At 44.1% G+C, this 20199-nt stretch overlaps 1 protein-coding gene across 5 annotated transcripts in view; it reads left to right on the top strand.

Moving 5' to 3' along the window:
- The window catches only part of ppargc1a (peroxisome proliferator-activated receptor gamma, coactivator 1 alpha), a 44724-nt gene extending 27799 nt beyond the window's left edge, over positions 1–16925 (top strand). For 2 of the 5 annotated variants that reach the window (XM_031792070.1, XM_031792071.1), the window contains exons 8-13: positions 3603–4827; positions 6945–7049; positions 7711–7831; positions 10863–10987; positions 11342–11493; positions 13761–16925. In XM_031792070.1, coding sequence (XP_031647930.1) covers positions 3603–4827; positions 6945–7049; positions 7711–7831; positions 10863–10987; positions 11342–11493; positions 13761–13864 — 1832 coding nt within the window. In that variant the 3' untranslated portion in view covers positions 13865–16925. The remainder of the gene's footprint in view (positions 1–3602; positions 4828–6944; positions 7050–7710; positions 7832–10862; positions 10988–11341; positions 11494–13760) is intronic. The other 3 variants (XM_031792073.1, XM_020504244.2, XM_031792072.1) reach the window with 2 other exon arrangements.
- Positions 16926–20199: the final 3274 nt, after the last annotated feature.

Genomic DNA, 20199 nt, shown 5'->3' with positions numbered 1-20199 from the left:
GATTAGAGACATGGGAAGGTAATGTCCAATGTTAAGGCTTGGTATTTATGGGAAGGATGACATTATCCAAACGGGGTCAACGCGGGGTGATTTTTAGTAGTATTATTGTCATTATCCCTGTGTATTCTATACTTATTCATTAAGTGTGTCGGTGAGAAGCTACAGACAAAAGGTAATTAAAAGCCAGACGAAGAGAATGTCAGCCAAAGCTAAAACACCAGGCTTCAGCAGTTCTTCTCTCTCCCTCTGTCTCCCTCTGTCTCTCTCTCTCTCTCCCTGTCTCTCTCCCTGTCTCTCTCCCTGTCTCTCTCCCTGTCTCTCTCTGTCTCTCTCTGTCTCTCTCTGTCTCTCTGTGTCTCTCTCTCTGTCTCTCTGTGTCTCTCTGTCTCTCTGTCTCTCTGTCTCTCTGTCTCTCTCTCTCTCTCTCTCTCTCTCTCTCTCTCTCTCTCTCTCTCTCTCTCTCTCTCTCTCTCTCTCTCTCTCTCTCTCTCCCTGTCTCTCTCTCTCTCTCTCTCTCTCTCTCTCTCTCTCTCTCTCTCTGTCTCTCTCTGTGTATGAATGTGAATTATGCAGGTAATTATTTCAGTACCCCCCCCCCCCCTCCTTTCCTGAGATTAATCATCCCAGGTCAATAAAAACAAAATGGATGCCCTTTTCTTCTTCTTCACAATGTATTGCCTTTTGGTATTCATTTACCAGATTGGAAAATAAAGGGCCCACGATGTAAACACACCAGACACGGAACGAGGACCAATAGGAATTATCTGCCATCTCCTTAAGTGTTGGGGAGGGGGTACATTTGTGGAACACCAATGCACCAAGGGGGGTCCTCCAATTGACCTCGATCCACTTGCCATTTAACCCTGTGTGTATATGAGCATCAGAGGTCAGAGGGGACACCCAATGGGAATTAAGAGCTGTGGAGCAATCAAACTGTTAATATTTCTTTATTTTTACTGCGTGTGGGTGTGCCTCTGACAGCAGACCTAAACCCTGTCCCATTCTCCTCGTGTCCTTGTGCTCCTGCTCCAGCCATAGTTAATAAAGACAAACTCTGACCCCACTGCCCTTTGCAGATTTGGGATTAGATATTAGGGAAAAGCAATTAGAAGGGAAAAACTCGTGGATATTGAGCCCCTTCCGCTTTAGGATTAGTCTAGTCCCGTGCGGTAAGCGACTAGGGAACGCTGGATATGGAGAAACGGGGGGGGGGGGGGGGGGGGGGGGTTGAAATCTCTGTGATCCCCTGAGTTAATGTCTGCTCAATGGCCCCGCTTGAGTAGATCTGGAGATTATGCCTCTTTAATTGATAACCAAAAGGAGCTAAGCCAAAGGGGGAGGGGCCACCTTCAGGACAGGGAATGTTCCGTGGCAAGGAGAGACATTTTTGTATCTTTATTAGGAGTTGTAATAGTAGGCCAGTAGTAGATAAACATTTCAGCTGGAAACTTTTCCATGACATGGGGTGAAAAATGTTTTCTTTATTATCAGTAGTGATGATAGTAGTAGGCGTAGTAGTGCTAGTAGTAAGTAGTACTAGTAATAATACAAGGAGAAGCCTGAGTCGTCGTCATAGTATGATTATAAACCGCTAACCGCACACTCTAGCATCTTTTTCCTATGGCCTAGGCCCTTGGTTGTTATTGTTTTGTCACTGAGGTAAACCTGAGGCAACCCCACTACTCCGAACGAGCCCACAGATTTGACTGGAAGGACTAATCTCCTCTCACTAATAGATTTACTCTGCACTGTGTTGTCTTTAATTACAGTATCTCATGACACTGGGGTTTGGGTCTATGTGTTGCTATTTGCATGGCTTACCGCAGGATCAACTCTTTAAGCCCCGAGTCAGAGTCATTCGGTTGGAAGTCTCTTCGCAATTTACAGTCCGGACAGAAACAGATTAGGGGGAAAAAAATAAGAAAGAGACAACAACAAAAAATGGCTATATGTTAAGTGTTTGTGTCTGCCGAGCATCCATCACCAACCGGTTTGACTGAGAGGCGCATATTTATCGAAATCTGATTTATTTTCCACAGCGCTAATGGCTCCAGGTTTATGACCCTAGTGCGCATTGGCGAAACAGAAGTTCCTCAGGCACCACCCTTCCCTTTTCATAGCTCATTTCTTTTGGCGTAATGATAAACATAAGCCCTCTTTCTCAGTTCTCTCTCTGAAATGCTGCATCAAGTCTCTGTGTGTCTATCGGCGTTGCACGTCTGACTGTTAAAGTGGGACGGCGGTTTGCGGTTCGGTTTAATGTCAAATCCAGATAATAATTCTAGATGATAAGCTGGTCGGATTAGACGGCCCAAACTCAGGAAATGGCCCCGAAACTGAACTTGTTATGCATCAGTCTCGCTCTTTCTCTCTCTCATTCTTGCTCTCTCTTTGTGTCTTTCTCCCGCTCTCTCTTTTCTGACTCCGAGCCGTCCCATCAAATACTCTTTACACTGGATTTGAAACTAATAGCTGTCACTTGGTCCAAATCACTGCGACGGAGAGTAATGGTGTGTTCATGAATATGTGCAAAGATCAAGGAGCGTAGGTGTTCAAAGTGCCTAATGTACATTCCAGAGAGGTTATTGTGTGCCTGTGTCCGTGTGAACGTGCATGTGTGGCTGTCTGTCTGTGTATTAGTCTGGAAGAGCAAGACAGGCGGTGAGAGAAAGAGAGATGATGAGAGACAGAGAGAGACAGAGAGATTGATCCAGAGAGGACGACCGGCAGGGAGAAAGGAAGGGAAGAGAAAAGAGAGAGGGAAAGGGACTGCCTACCTAGCGCTGGTTGTTTGTGTGTGTGCATTAACAGTGCCATAAAGCAGACCCATCTCAGGAAGTCCCATATAACTGCCATCTGTCGGCCTGTAAATCTGTCAGGAGGGGTCAGGTTTGGCACGAGTCACGGAGAGGCAGGCGGGATCTGAGAAGAATGACAACCCATTACCCCGGCAGACAGTGAGCCTCCATTACCAGTCAGACATCTCCCTCGCGCCAAGCCGACACTATCGTATGACAGCACAGTGGCACGCCATAGCAACATGTACCTCCGAATACTGACATATCTCGCTACCTTGACTGGCAGTAGAAAGAGGAAGCCTGAGCTATAGGAGACTTGTGATAGATTTTCAAAACTGAAGCCAAAGGTCTTTGCTATTTTTAGGCTACATTCGAGGGTTCAAGTCGAGATGCTATATATTTTCGAAGGATGATGTGTTCTAGTTGTCTGCTGCGGAGGTGTGGCTTTCTCTTCTTCCTGAACAAGGGATTGTCCAAGGTCAGGGAGGGAGGGAGAGATGGTGGAGGTAACCGAGCCATGTAGCAGCTCCACCATATTAAGTTACACAGAGCATTACATGAATCTGTCAAGATTGCAATAAAATACGGATCAGGATTAGGAGCGGGAATGAAAGTGAATATTTTAATCAAGCCCCTGTGTTTATCCCACTGTCTATAAACAGGTTGTGGGGAGTGGAAATGGAGGAGGGGGGGTAGGTGGAGAGGTAGAATGCATTATAATTCCATTCTCTTATCAACCCTTTCTCTTTCTCGCTCCTTCCTCTCGCTCTTCCTCTCTCTGTCTCTCCCTCTCTCTCTCTCCAGGTCTGACACCACCTACCACGCCCCCCCACAAAGCCAGTCAAGAGAACCCTTTCAAAGCATCACTCAAAACCAAGTTGTCTTCATGCTCCTCGTCTGCCCTGGCGTGCAAGAGGGTTCGGCTGAGCGAGGCAGGCCCCTGCGGCCCCCCAGCCCTAACCCCGACCCTAGGTGGGGGTCCCTCTAGGAAGGGCCCCGAGCAGACTGAACTGTATGCCCAGCTGAGCAAAGCGTCCACTGCCCTCCCCAACTCGGTGGTCACCGCAACGACAGGGGGTTGCCAGGAGGAGCCCCGCGGCTTCAGCGACCACGACTATTGTCAGTCGCCGGCGGCCAGCACAAAACGGGACGCTGACGCTAATGCGGCTAACGCAGCTTATGCTACTGTTACCATGACGACTACTACGACAACCCCTCTGATGCCCAATCCGGTCATGGCAGAGGACAGGCATGTGAAATGTAAGGACTCATCCATGCCACCCTCCTCCTTTTCTTCTTCCTCCTCCTCTTCTACATCTTCTCCTACATCTTCATCCTCTTTGGCCAAGCAGCTGCAGCAGAGCTCTTACCCTGTGGCTACGGAGGCTCGGGGGCAGGGCGCTCGGGGACAGGACCGGACCCCCACCACCCAGACAAGAGCACCCCCACCACAGACCCTAGATGGGGACCAGCATTCCACCAGCAGGAAGCAGCCCCTGCGAGACCAGGAGATCCGGGCGGAGCTCAACAAGCACTTTGGCCGCCCCCAGCAAGCCATTTACAGCCAGGGTGAGAAGGGGGGGGAGTTGGTGGTGGAGGAGGGGGGGCAGGGAGGAGGGGAGAAGGTTGTCGCCCCGCAGGCGTCCGAGGAGAACCCTGCTGGGGACGAGTACTACTGCAAGCTCCCTGGTTCTGGTTCTACTGGGTACCTGCACCCGGGTCTCCCGCCCTTCCACGAGGAACTTGAGCTCCAGGACCGTGGCGTGGAGGGGCGCTACCTCTACCCCTGGGAGGGCACCCCCCTGGAAATGCTTTTCGAGTCCTGCTCGCCGTCCTGCTCGCCGTCCAGCTGCTCCCCCTCACGGGGCTCCGTCTCACCCCTCTCCTCCCTCCTCCTCTCCCCCAGACACTTTGTCTGGCCCCGTTCGGGCTCCCCCTCCTCCCGTTCTCGCTCCCGGTCCCGCAGTTCCTCCTCCCACCACCGGAGGCGCTCCCTCTCCAGCTCACCCGACGGACGCCCCTCCTCCAGGTGAGTAAAGCCTCAATCTCTTCTCACCGTGTCTAGGTTCCCATGTCCATACTACGTCTTGCCCAATGTGTCTACTACTTAGTTTCATTCTAAGTAGTATGCCAGTGTGGATATCGGAACACAGCCAACTCATTCCCTCCTGCTGGGTGCCATTTCCCCTCTGTTGTTCGAACGTTGTTTGAGCGTTGCCTAAAGGTTGTGGGCGGCTCTGACAGTGTTCCCGGCAGGGGGTGGACAGCTCAGTCGTGTCAACAGGCCTCCTCAGCTGTCAGAGTCGTGTCAGTAGAGGATAGGCCCTGTGCTCTGAGTCTCTTCAGTCTCCCAGTATGGGGCCTCCTTTAGCTTCAGCTGCTTCAGCATCCCCAGCTTGAGCTAAAAACATTGGGGAGACTCATTATATTCCACAGGAAATAGGCTTTAACAATATGAGAGTGTGGCAGGGTCAGGGAGAATCCTTACTGGCTAGACTACTGGACAGTGGATTGCAATTGGCTGGTGTAATGAGGCTAGCCAAGCTCAACTCTCTCTATAGACTTTACTATAGAGCAGAGGCTGTATGTATCACTCTTCTTAGAGTAGAAGTGCTGATCTCAGAGCAGGTCCCTCATGTACATAATCTTATTCACTATGCTCTAAAAGGCTAAACTGATCCGTGATCAGCACTCCTACTATGAGAAGCTTGATACTTACAGACCGACAGTTCCACTGGGAAATACCAGACAAGGAGATTTGGTGTGTTAGTCATGTGCTATCAAAATGGTATATCTGAGAAAGAGGCAACTAGGAAAATGATGAAGCGACTGAGGCGCTGGGCTTTGGTTGCTTCAACGTTGTCAAAGCTTCATTTCCCATGGCAAGGTCTTGTCTCTCATCTCCTCCTCCGTTTTCCTGGGATCTCTGTTTGATGCAGTGCATGTTGTTTTAAGCTGCAGCTGTTGTTTTTGCTGAGCGCCAGGCGAACCCCCCTTTGTCCCGGAAGATGAAAGCCAAATCTGGGAAGTGAGTTTAGTTCTGGACCCCCCCTCCTCTGAAAACAGTGTGTATTATCACAGCAGCTCGAGAGAGAACTACATTTCCCATGGTTCCCTTTGATCAGAGCAGAGTGGGTACTGTGTTTTTTTTTTTTTTAAACGTTATAGGTACCGAGTAGGACGACACATATAAGGAGACTTTATCAGCGAGTTTGCATTGAGTGCCTCGCAAACTGGATAGACTCTTTGTTCACTTCCCTCAAGCTCATAAGTGAGTTTAAGTTTGTTTGCTGGGTTAATGAAAGGTCTCAATGGAGGTTAGCTTTGCCCTCTGTTTTGAAGTTCTTTACCCTTGATAAATCACTCACTCGGATGACTATCACCAACCTCATGACACAGTACACCGAGAAAGTCACAAGGTTTCTAAAGATGGTTGGTACTTAAAAGAAGAAAAAATTACCACATAAAAGGTGATGACTAAGTTTACCGGAGTAAAAGTACCTCAATCTCAAGAGCTCACTCAAGAACTCAAAGGGAAACAATTTCAACAAATCCATTTTTTTCTCTCTCAAATCCTCTCGACTCCCCATCTCTTTCCAAACTCTCGTCTTCCTTAACTCTGTGGACGTTTGACCGTTGCCTAGCCTCTCTCCCTCTATCACTCAAGTCTGCCTTCTTCAGCATCTGTTCAATAATTAAGCAATGAGAGCGTGTACTCTGTGTAGGGCTACTAGCTTTAGAGTTAGGCCACAGGGAATAAGGACCTTCCCCTCATTTAACATAGATACGAGGAGCATGTATATACTGGCCCTGATGGGGGGAAAAGGTGAGAACATCTCCCAGCTGCACTGTGCAGAAGCAGAGTCTAGCAAGTCAAATTCAGTAGAACTAGGAAAATGTGTTAAAAAAAATTAGCTGAATATATTTGGACTTTTGGTTATGTGTTTTTTTTTATGGTTAGATTTTACACTGTGACTGTCTGTCATCTTGCAAGAAAAGGCTATGATTTAGGGATGCCAAGGTACAGTGACTGGCATGTCTAGACAACATTATCGTTTTTTCGAGATACGCATTTCAGATATGCACACATTTTTTAAATATCCTGGATGATATCTTGATGATTAATGTGCATTCCGTTTTTTGCAGGCCTCGTCACAACATGGACTCCAGCACTTACCGATCCAGGACCCACAAAAGCCCTCACTCGCAGTCTCGATCTCAGTCCAGATCCCCCCTCAGCCGCAGGCCAAGGTAAGGGTCCACCACATTCCCTTACACTAAACCAGGGGTAAACAGCTCTGGTCTGATGATCCAGTCCCTGCAGTTAATGCTTGTTTTCATCCTTGCCTTTTAACCAACAACATGAATTGATTGAAAACCAGCAGGATTGTGGAACCCCTGTACAATGTCCTTATGTACAAACACAGGGAGTGTAAAATGTTGACAGTCACTCCTAGCTCCAAAATGATTTGCTATTGATGAGCCTAACGACACCAGGAAATCCCCAACTCTTCCCATCTCTCCAATGCATGGACAAATCTTGACGAGGAAGTTGAGAGAGAAAAGTTGCACTTCTTTCCCCCCGGATGAAGCCCTAACTAAGCAGAAAGTAATGACGTCAAGTAGTGCTGACAGTGGCAGCTGCCCAACTCCCAACTGTACGCCTCTCCCGCTATCCACAATCTCCCGCGGGCCTCCTGTGGGATCCATAACCTTAACAGCGGGGAGGAGGCATCTTCTTATTAATGCGTTTGTTTGTTTCCCTACCCCTCTGAGAAATTTAGCCCATCTCGTTGGTGGGTTTTTTTCCGGCCGATACGCTTCATAACTGCTGGCGTCAAATTGAAGGGCGGATGTTGGAAGGGCGGTGGAGGACAGTGAAAGTGATGGGTTTTGTTTGGTCCCTCCACAGGTACGACAGCTACGAGGAATACCAACACGAGCGTCTGAAGCGGGAGGAGTATCGCCAGGACTACCAGAAGAGGGAGTCCCAGAGGGCCGAGCAGAGGGAGAGGCAAAGTGAAAAAGCAATAGTGAGTTCCCCTGTCATTCTTCTTATATTCTCTCTTTTCTGATCTTTCTCTCTCTCCCTCTGCTTATGTCCTTACGTTCCAACCCACCCACCCTCGCCCTCTCTGCCTATCTCTCTACTTTCCCACCCATCCAATCCCTCTTTCTCTTCACCTCTCTCTCTCTCTCTCTCGCTGCCTTTCTCTACACTCCCAACCACTCTCTCGCTCTCCCTCTCTCTCGCCCTCTCTCTCGCTCTCTCTCTCTCTCTCTCTCATCCATCCTTCTAACAGCAGCCTGGCATTAATATCTCCCAGCTGTACCCATCGCTGTCTCACTACCTAGACAGGGCAGACAGTTGTGGGCCCGTGGCCGTGCCTCCTGCCTACTGTTCCTCTCTAATGAATGAATACATGCAAAGTGAGTCACTGAATCTTTCAGGGCTCCACTCGTTTCCTCTTTATCTCCAGGTTGTGTATTTTTAAAAGTCTCCGGCATCTGGGAACGGTGTCAGTTCTAATTAATCACACCACAGGGGCACATGTTAGAAACGGCAAGAGTGGGAGGAGGGATAAAAAGGGAAATTCGCCGCCAAGGCAATGTACACTTCAAATAAGGAATCTTTCTAGTGATCTAGTTTGAATTGAATCAAAGTGGGATGAATATCAATTCTCAACCCCTTCTCTCTGTTTAGTATTGCGCTCGTTTGGAACATGCTAACAGAGACTGATAAAGGCACACGTCAAGTAATGCACACACGCACAGCTTTAGCCTGCATACATTTTAGACGAGGCGGTTATGGGCAGCAAAGCCAAGCTGTCAGTAGAGGTTTGGGAGGCAAGCGGATGTGAGGGCCACACACACGTACACTGACTGCCAGCCTTGGGGTGGAGTCCTGCACAGGGCAGTTTTTGTTGAGCTGCACCCGCCCTACGCCGGCCACATCAATTCTGAGCTTCGCCCGATACCCGACATTAGGACAGATTTTTCTCCACAACCCAACCCATCGGCATAGAATTGTTCTGAGAGCCGATCTGTGACCCGACAAATATCAACTTCTAAAAAAAATATGATGACTTCATTTGTCTGCGTGTCTATTCAACATTTGGATAAAAGAAAACCATGCCATTAGTAAAGAGCAATATATTTTATTTTCACAATGAGAAAATATAACAACTCATATTGACAACTCAATCGTTCTGAAGAAAAGGGCATTTTCATTAGCCATCTTACCTCCTGAAAGTCTATAACCGACATAACAAAACCTTTGCATTCAATTTTGTTTAAATATTCAAAAAGTTTAATTGAAACTTAAATCAACAATTCCCAGAATCGAATATAGGCTGCAAAAATAGATTTATTTAGTATGCTATACTCAAACTTTTAACAGCCACACAGGTTTAAATTTGATATGGTCTAAATGAACGAAAGCCTGAATTAACATTATAAGATGATTATATATTTGTATTTATTTAACTAGGCAAGTCAGTTCAGATTTTTTTTTTTTTACAATGACGGCCTACCCAGGGCAAACCCGGACGAAGCTGGGGCAATTGTGCGCCGGCGTATGGGACTCCCAATCACTGCCGGATGTGATGCAGCCTGGATTATTAACTGATAATCAACTGAATTAGCCTATCATAAACAAATATGCTTTTCAGGCTGTGTATCCATCTACTGGTTTTGTGTTTCAGCACCACACATATAATGGACAGTCCCCTGATTCGCTGCATGTGTGGCTGGTAGCCTGTCTGCCTTACCATTCACCGAATGGAATTTGCGACACAGTGCCAAACAACATGGTCATGGGTTCGTAAAAAAAGAAAACGTTGAATGTTTCCTACCTGCAGTATAATTGTTCTGAACCGCAAGCCGACCCGCGGGTTGAAAGAATATTTTCATTCCACCCGGCAGCTTCTTTTGCTGGTCAAACATAGGGACCTGTGGATATCAGACCCGATGCAGGACTCTACCTTGGGTGCCGTCTTGGAAAGCCGGCATATTTATCAGCTGTCAGGAATTAAATAACTAGTTCCGCACACTGTATGTGAAGAAGAGCCAGAGAAAAAGAACACTTATGTCTTGCCATTGAGGATGCATCCCAAATGGCACTCTGTTCCCTATATAGAGCACTACCTTTGACCAGGGCCCATAGCGCTCTGGTGAAAAGTAGTGCACTACGTAGGGAACAGGGTGTTTTTTTGGGACAGAGCCTTAGTTTAGCTTCTTTGCGGAGGTGAACTTTAAGTTTTAGTACCAGGCAACTGATTTACATGTATAAGTTACCAGTGGCCTGAGGTAGCTTTCAAAATTTGAATGGATCCCAATAGACTTGCCCCAGTAATGGCAAGTAAATTAGTGAATAAGTAAATAATACCAGTGATACAACGTAGCCCTGAAGCTTGCTCTGCATTATATGATTAGCAGACGCAATTAAATTGCTCCCAAAACCATGATTGCAGCCTCGTGCTTTAGGTCCAAAATTATTCCGCTGTGACCTTTGTGTCCTTTGTGGTTCGAGGAACATTGTGTGACCCCCCCCCCCCCCCCCCCCCCCCCGGCCTCCTGTTGTTCCTGATGGTGTTTCATACAGGTTTCTCTAAATGGCATATTAACTGGAGCCTACTGTATGGCATAAACAACTCATTAACTCATGTTCAGTTCTGAGACTATAACGAAAGAGGACGAGCTATGGAAAGAGCAAAGGCTTCCTTCTGATATTTGTCACTGGATTGAAAACAAATATACGGTTCAATATGGGCCAGAAACAAAGACAGAAAAGACAAGTGAATGAACAGGTAGATCTAAGACGATCGCTAAAGCCTCTCTGTCCTATCGGATAAGAGGAGGTATTTAGCACAGCCCAACCAATCAAGGAGGAACAAAACAAGACTGGAGCAACAAAAGGGTGGCCTCACGTCAGCGCTCGCCACCGGGTGTTCCGAGTAGTTCATTACGGCCACCGAGTGAACCTGAAGGGAAGGAAACAGGATGAACGAGAGGGAAGTACTCCTCCTTTATCTCTCTCCCTCTCTCTTTCTATCCTTTAATGAGCAGGAGGAGAGACGGGTGGTGTACGTGGGGAGACTGAGGTCCGACAGCACGCGAACCGAGCTAAAGCGGCGTTTTGAAGTCTTCGGCGAGATCGAAGAGTGTGCCGTGAACCTGAGAGATGATGGGTAAGGCCCCGGGACGGTGTTCGCGTGTGACGTGCGTGCATGCGTGTGTGTTGGCTATATAGGGAGGTAATAGGATTCATTGTGATACATTGTGTCCATTCATTCCTACCATCTGGGTTAGGTGGAACACGGAAAAGCATCATTTCTTTCAGGGCTTTGCATCGACTTCTATGTCAAAGTCGAGTGGAGACGCAGGGCGGGATGGAGCTGTATGCATTCCAATCATGTTTTATTCATCTTATCTGTTCCTAGCCTAAAAAGAGCCCTACAGATACATTTTACTGTATAAATAAATAGTGTGGATGTCCACTAACAGAGGAGGCCCTGACGTCGTTTTTCTATTCCTGACTGCAGGGACAATTTTGGTTTCATCACCTACCGCTACACTTGTGACGCCTTCGCTGCCCTTGAAAACGGACACACCTTGCGCCGGTCAAACGAGCCCCAGTTCGAGCTGTGCTTCGGTGGACAAAAGCAGTTCTGCAAATCGAATTATACAGACTTGGGTAAGTTCTGCTTTGTTGTTGCTCGGGAGAACCCCGGAGCCACGGCCAATACAGGCGGACTGTCAAAGGGAGGGATGGAGGGGGAAGCTGGGAAAGAAATAGGCTCAAGTGACACCTTTTAAAATGAAAGAGCATATATTTACCCTTCCCCAAGCTTTACAATTCACCTTCGAGGCATCACGGTTCTGTGTACCAGTCCAGGAATAGAACTGCTCTTTTACCGCCACCCATATTGGAGTATATCTCGAGGAATCGGGAGGCCTTCTTCCATTCCATTGCTCAAAGCCTATATCTTTCTACTTAGTCAATGCACAAGTAATTGGAAAGATGAGCGCAAGATTCTTTAAAAGCTTATCTGTGATTTGTTTTGATACCCTATATACAGTGATGTATAGTTTATGCTCTGGTCCTCTTGGAGGGTAAAGAGAGGTAGATGGAAGGAGAGAGGGAGGGGGGAGTGGGATGAAGAGGAGGGTGGAGGGGTGGAGGGGGGCAAGGTTAAGTCCCATCAGCCCATCCCTCCTGGGTGAGCCTCCATCTGTTGCCAGCTGTTGTGGCGTTCAACAGAGGAAAGACCTCGCTGTGGTACCTAGCAGCGTGTCATCCACTGAGAGAAGGATGAAGGGTTGACGGGAGGGAAGAGGGGGATGAAGAAACGAGCCTGACAGCGGAGGCCTGATTGACTAATAATCAGCCATCTCTTCCTCATGCGACACTTATAGACAAAGACAGACACAGGCTCGGGTTCTTAAGACGGCAGCCCTACAAAGTGCCGTCGACATAAAAGCACGGGTAGAGCTAGTCGATTCATCTGAGGAAAAGGTACACAACTTACACATGCATGCACCGAAAAAGAAACCTCATCCGCATGAAAGACTGGACTCGATGTTCAGATGGACGTGGTGCCGGATGACGAATATGACAAATAATACAAGACATTAATAAAAAATATCTCTGCTTCTCCCTCGACAGACACCGATGTTGAAAACAAGAATAGAAAATGGCTGGTCCATCCTTCTCTTTCTCATCCTCTACCTATACTATTGCCCAGTATCAATAAGAGGGTAGACATTTTGGCATCGATGTTTAAATAGTCAGTCAGTCCACCAAGGTGGATGCTGTCCTGTGTGGCCATAAGAGGTCATTTGCTCCATTTGATGATGGAGGTTAAGATGCAGAGTGGGGCTTGTACAGTTGCTCCCATATTCCACTCGCCATTCATCCCTTGACAGAGAGTGAAATGGGGAATGTTTAATGCAGGGCCACTGGGAGGTCAGTAGGTCATGGCAGAAGGAAAAATAACATGTTCTTCAAAGGAATGAAGGCATTCTTGTATATTTCCGAGGTCCTTGAGAAAAGACATGGAGCGCTAAGACAGCTAATCAGTCTCTCGGAATGAAAAGAAAGACCTTCGTTCTGCTTCCTCTCTTTTTTTGAGAGAGAAAAACTAGTTCAGGCTATCCCAAACTGCCCCGTGATGGGAGTAGGAGAAAAAGGGAAGGCGAAAAGAAAGAAGAGAAAAGCGTAGTGTCCAAAGCGAGGGAACTTGAATAATGTCATGCGGTAGCGACCTCAGTCCCTCCTCTCAATCTTGCCCGGCGCGCTCGTCTCAATTTTTTTTTTTATTGTTGTTTTCCGAGACACTGTCCATTAGTTCTAAGTAGTGTGCATGGGTATTTTTCATCCGTCAAGGTGTGCGGCATGACACAATCCACCCCTTGGCCATAGCATTAGATCACGACTGGCATCTCCTGCTTGCCATGGTCATTCCCATTTCTCAAGCTCCCAAAGTTTGCCGCAGCCTGTGTGTGGGGGCCCCATTTGTGAAGCTGTCTGCCACGAGAGATAAGACACTTGTTTATTATCGCGCTGACCATTCAAAATAGATGCCTCCGCCACTCGCTCAGTTTGGGATTTTTTTGGTCACTCGGTGTCAGGAAAAGCTTTATTTTCCACCCTGAGCATTTTAATCATGTAAACATTGTGTCTAAAGACCTCATTTCAGGAGAGATATGAAACATTGGAGGGGAGTACGGATAACTTTGGGACTTATTGAAAAGTAACAGATGCAGATGGGTTCTTTGAGATTGATGTAGACGTGCCACTTGCCTTGATCTGTGAGACAGGTATTTTGTGTCCAGCGACATTTTGTGTCCAGACATTTACAATACACTTTAGTCGTTTGGCAGACGCTCTTATCCGGAGCGACTTACAGGAGACCACTTAGGTTGCTTAACACTGATGTCAAAATGAATCTCTGGTTTCAGATTCCCATTCTGACGACTTTGATCCAGCCTCCACTAAAAGCAAGTATGACTCCATGGATTTTGACAGCTTGCTGAGAGAGGCCCAGCGCTGCTTGAGAAGGTAACAAGTGCTCTAGCAGCCGCTGTCTACCAAGAGGGATGTCTTGATACCTCACTAATGCTTCTGTCCTTTGACTACGAGAAGTTTTACACTCTATGTAAGAGAGTATATAAAGAGGAATCTATATATATATATATATATAGACCTATATATATATATATATATAAATATAACAAAAAGTATATTAAAAACAACGTTTACATGAACATAGCTGCTGAAGAAGCTGGGAAGAGACAGTACCTGGAAAGCCAGTGAATCCTCATAACCCTGTACACAGATGTGTGTGCTTTACTGCTGTACAACAGTCAGTGAAAGACAAAAACATTCATGAGATTTTTTTTCTTCTCTCCAAGCACTACAAAAACCCAACTATGCTTTGAGTGGTGAAACATGTGCAGCTCGTTCAGTCTTTTTTTTTCTTTTTGTCTTTGATTATTCTTTTAGTTTTTTTTTTTAATCTGGTGTTTGGGATGTGGTGTTACGTAATTAACGAGAGTATAGGGAAGTGTATCTTGGAGGCTCAAGATAACGTTGCTGTCTAGATTTTCAGGACAAAAAATGTAGCCCTGTATATACAGATATTATCAAAAAGAATATTTTTATTTTGTGTACATATCAAACAAAGTTCTTTATTTGTTACAGCTATGCACTGTAAAATGCAGCCTTTTTAAAATGATGAAGACATTTTCTCAATTAAGAATGTCGATCTGTAGTTATTACAATGATGTAAGACATATTGTACACCTACATGAAGTTTAGGAGGACATGACATGATTGTAAAAATGTGTAGGAGGCTCATTTTGATGGAGCATGTGAACAAATTTCCTTTTTTAAGAATTGTTTTGTTGGGGGAAAAAAGTTACCCATGTATAGTTTTATCTGTTTCTAAAGTTTCTCAATCAGTGTTTTTCCGTATACAACAAGTATAAAATGCATTTTTAACGTGTTTTTTCATGATTGTAATGAAACAAACCCCATTTTTAATAATATTTCTGAAACAATCAGTATATATATATATATCAATTCATTTTGATTTCAATGCTTTTTATGGTTCTCGTTTTGATAATTTTACTCTCAGTGAGAAAAGACTACTACTATGTTTAATCTGTTTAATCAGGATAAACCGTGCATATTTATCTATTTATTTTAATATCTGAATCAAAAATATTTATCCTCTCCATCTCACATGGTGTACCTCACACATTTTTGCTATTTATATTTTGATTTGATTTTTGTTATTTCACTTACAATCAGTGGGTAAGGTGTACAATAATGTGGGAATATTACATTCTATGCCTTTCAGAAACAATAAAAAAAATCTATTATAATCTCCTCGACAGTGGCTCATCATGAGATATGCTGCTCATTGTCCAAGTGATTTCTGTCTCCACAACAGTGGTTTGCAGCCATGACAAAATGTCTACCACATTATTTTCCTTTATACACCGTAGAACATGAAGCAATAAAATGATTTTCCAGGTATTTTTGTTGTACCACACTGTAAAAATCTGTTTCGTTGCTCCACACGCTTGATTATGTGAATGCCAAACAAAAGTTTACAATTTTCTTTCCTGAATTTTAAAAAATCTTGTATTTGATGTACAAAATATATATATATATATAATATATATATATTATATATATATATTTATATATTATATATATATATATATTTATATATTATATATATATATATATATATATATATATATATGATGATAATACTATTAATATTCACAATAATTACAAAAATAATAATAATATAAATGAAAGAAAAAGTATATAAAAAAGCAATAAATTATTTTTCAAAGTTGTATTTTAGCTCATATTGTTGTGTGGTTTTGGACCCTGACCCATTACCCAATCGCTGGCAACATACAGGGATTCCATTCCAGTGTCTTAGCATGGTCACATGACCCTTATCACCCAATAGAGAACACTTACAGAATGTTTTGCTCAACACTCGTGTTTGCCCATTTAGTGTACGTTCAGGTCTGTGTGTTTGTGTAGAACATTGTGGCAACTGTACAAATGTAAACTAATACCATGGAAAACACACTGTTAAAACTGTAGTGTTTAACAACAAGCATCCTAGCATCAAAACATTTGTCTGTGTAGCGCATGGCTATTAAATGATGACAGCCGATACAGCGCATAGTACTTTGGATATCAGGCTCTCCTTTCTAAATGGCACTACTTGAATGACATCTTATAAGCCTAAAGAAACTACTCAATACTGCATGGAGCCGCACCATTTTCTATTAGGCGCTGCTGCCACACAGTCCAGATACCACAGCACCTTCAACGTGACATTAAAGGTAACCTTGTGCTTTCTGGTGCAATTAATATCCTGTTTATAGTGCAAGCTAAGTAACAAGAAAAACCAGCCTACATTGCAAGAGGTAGAACTCTTTTGTATGAAAGCTTCGCTGATCACAGGCCACCTTTCATGAAGTTTGACTTGTGTAGATGAAAACGAGCTAATTTCCTTGATGCAGAGGCAAAATCAGTGGTGGGGAAATCTCCCCATCCACCTGTATTTCAACATGTTTTTTATTTTATGTACAGCGCTTGGGTAATGGTGTCGCGTCCCATTTGATAGATGTGGCTTTAATCATTGTAATAAAATAAAAAAATCTGCTTTGTAAATGGCCTAGAGTAGTAATATATTATAACACCTTATGGTCCTCAAAATGTCAACTGTGTCAGACTTTTTAACAATGTGAACTACTGAGGAATTTGCCACTGCTTAAACGTTTGTTGGGTGATCATGTTTCTTTTGGAAGGACAATGGTGTGAGCGTGTGTGTGTGTGTGCATGTGTGTGTTTATAGGCAGGTGTGTGTGTGTGTGTTGGGCAGAGGGGGGTGGGAGGGGGCGGGGGTATTGCTTTGGGTTGTTACCTGTTTGTGTCCTATCCACGTTGCCTTCTGCCAAGTCCTTACCAATGCCTTTGTGGTTCTACCTATTGTATGACTTTCTTGTGAATTTTGTTTTTATGTGCAATTCTCATCAGCCTCACCATGCCAATAAAGGGAAATGTGTTTGAAAGAAACTCACCTGGAACCCTCCTTTCATGTGCCTCTTTTCTTTACCGTCTCATCCCTCCTGCTTCCTCTCTCATTGTCATGGTAAGACTGTGTTATTCAAGCATCATTGTGAGCAATTTAAAAATCGGCACTGCATGACTGTAATGGCGTATCCTTGAAGTCTACCCCTCCATGCACTGACTATTGAAATGCAGTGCCTTCAGAAAGTGTTCATACCCTTTTGACGTATACCACATTTTGTTGCGTTAGAGCCTGAATTAAACATTTATTAAATCGTTTTGTCCCCCTCACCCATCTACAATACCTCAAACTAACAAAGTGAACACATGTTTTTAGAAATGTAAAAAAATAAAAAAAATAAAAATGCAGAAATGTCTCATTTACATAAGTATACACACCCCTGAGTCAATACATGTTCGAGTCACCTTTGGCAGCGATTACAGCTGTGAGCCTTTTTGGGAAAGTCTCTAAGAGCTTTGCACACATGGATTGTACAATATATAATAATTCTTCAAGCTCTGTCAATCATTGCTGGACAGCCATTTTCAAGTCTTGCCATAGATTGTCAAGCCAATTTAAGTCAAAACTGTAACTAGGCCACTCAGGAAAATTCAGTGCTGTATTGATAAGCAACTCCAGTCTTTCTTTGGCCTGGCTTTAGGTTATTGTCCTGCTGAAAGGTGAATTTTTCTACCGGTGTCTGTCAGAAAGCAGACTGAACCAAGTTTTCTTCTAGGATTTTGCATGTGCTTAGCTCTATTCCGTTTCTTTTTATCCTACAAAACTCACTAGTCCTTGCCAATGGCAAGCATACCCATAACATGATGCAGCCACCACCATGCTTGAAAATATGAAGAGTGGTACTAAGTGATGTGTTGAATTTGCTCCAAACATAGTGCTTTGTATTCGGGATATAAAAATACTTTGCCACAAATGTTAGAATTAGTTTTTTGTCTTATTGCAAACAGGATGCATGTTTTGGAATATGTTTATTCTGTACAGGCTTTCTTCTTTTCACTCTGTCATTTAGGTTAGTATTGAGGATTAATTGTATACAATGTTGTTGATCCATTCCCAGTTTTTAAAGTCTGTAACTGTTTTCAAGTCACCATTGGCGGTTTTCTTCCTCGCCGGCAACTGAGTTAGGAAGGACACCTGTATCTTTGTAGTGACTGGGTATATTGATACACCATCCAAAGTGTAATTCAATGTCTGTTCATTTTGTTTAGAAAAAACAATATATGCTCTTCTTTGCGAGGCATTGGAAAACATCCCAGATCTTTGTGGTTGAATCTGTGTTTGAAATTCACTGCTCAACTGAGGGACCTTACAGATAATTGTATGTGTGGGGTAGAGATGAGTTAGTCATAAAAAAATCACTATTATTGCACACAGAGTGAGTCCAGGCAACTTATCATGTGATTTAAGCACATTTTTACTCCTGAAGTTATTTAGTTTTGCCATAACAAAAGGGTTGAATACTTATTGACTCAAGACATTTCAGCTTTTCATTTTTAATTTGTTTGTAAAAATGTCTAAAAACATCATTCCACATTGCGTGGCATTATGGTGTATTGTTTGTAGGCCAGTGACACAAAACATCTCCATTTAATCAGACTAACAACAAAATGTGGAAAAAGTCTAGGGGTGTGACTACTCTCTGAAGCCACTGTACCTGTGTTACTGGGTGCAATGTTGGAAATCAAATCAAATCAAATGTACTTGTCACATACACATGGTTAGCAGATGTTAATGCAGTAATAACCAGTAATGCAGTAATAACCAATGAGTAATCTAACCTAACAATTCCAAAAACGACTACCTTATACACACAAGTGTAAAGGGATAAAGAATATGTACATACAGATATAGGAATGAGTGATGGTACAGAACGGCATAGGCAAGATGGAGTAGATGGTATAGAGTACAGTATATACATATGAGATGAGTAATGTAGACATGACACCATGCTGCCAGTAGTAGTAAGCATTTACCTTAGGTTTCACAAAGCTACATCTATCTGCATCAGGTTACTGTAACTGTATCAAACGAAAGACTACGCATATAACATATCCACGTCTTCAAGTCTCGACCAAGAACTTAATTAGACCTAAGCTTTCCCCTCTTTGATATTCCTATCACCTGAAAATGCTATATATTCTCCTAGTTGTCAGTGTCCACAACTTTAGCCCTGCGTACCATGACTCTGCAAGTTAATTAATAATGTTGAGGGGACAAATTGATTTGAAGTCCACAAATTGGCAGACGGAGTATGGACGAAGGTGATGACTGCATCGTTGTATCGGCCACCGGTTGGCCTCATGGCTGGACGTCTCGCTGGGAGCCCCCAAACCTTTCCTCTGTGGGTGTGACGGGAAATATGGGAGGAATGTGCATTAAACTTTAAGGTTGGGGGTCTGATTGTGTTTTTTTTTATTAAGGGCTGCCATTTAGCCCCCGGAGGAAAAGAGAGGCGGCCGGCTTCATTTCGGCTCAGCATTCCAGCAGGAGGTCTCTCCCTGCTTGCCCTTTCCACAGAATGAAACTGTCCCAGGAAATCTCAATTCCCTTTTCCCTGTCCCTCCTCCCCTTCCCGTCATGATAGGATGGCCGACTTTATCTGGTATGTGTTTTTTTCTGTTATTATTAACCAGTAAGATAAGCACCTATCTGGACTGTGGTTGAAGGTAAGTGGAAGTCTTGCAGATAATGGGGTTTGATCGGCTTTGGTTCCCTCCGACAAAACAGGTGATATTATTTAGAGTTGCAGGGTAGCCATCGTCCTTCCTGCACTTCCTTGCGTAGCACTGGTATCAGGGTTGACACTGTCTTCAAGGGCTCTGTGGATAGACTAATTAAACTTGGGCATAAATTGAAGTCTAATCACAGTCACATTGAAAATGTATAACAATAGCATGTTCAAGACATGAATACCTTTTAAAGGCAGTATTAATTTTTGACAAACAACATATAGAGGATTTAGATTCTCTTAAAATAAAAATACAACACTTGACCTTTTCTCACGCATTTCTCACACATTTGTACCTCTCCCGTACAGTGTCAGGGTGGAAGAAGAAAAATCCGTGAAAATAAGATAAGGCTACACACGACTAGTTAATTAAAGGCTCTGGGGTGGAACATGTAATGCTACCCGTAATTTAGTACCAGGAACAGTTTATTCTCAGGGAAGCACATGATTCATTTGAAAAAATCCATCTCAGAAGGAACATTTTTTTTCTTGCGAATAGTGTGAAACTGGCATTCCAGTTAAATCATTTGCCTGTATAATT

This window comes from Oncorhynchus kisutch, linkage group LG16 (assembly GCF_002021735.2).
Source record: "Oncorhynchus kisutch isolate 150728-3 linkage group LG16, Okis_V2, whole genome shotgun sequence".
NCBI lineage: Eukaryota > Metazoa > Chordata > Actinopteri > Salmoniformes > Salmonidae > Oncorhynchus > Oncorhynchus kisutch.
This window is presented reverse-complemented; position numbering and strand designations above follow the sequence as displayed.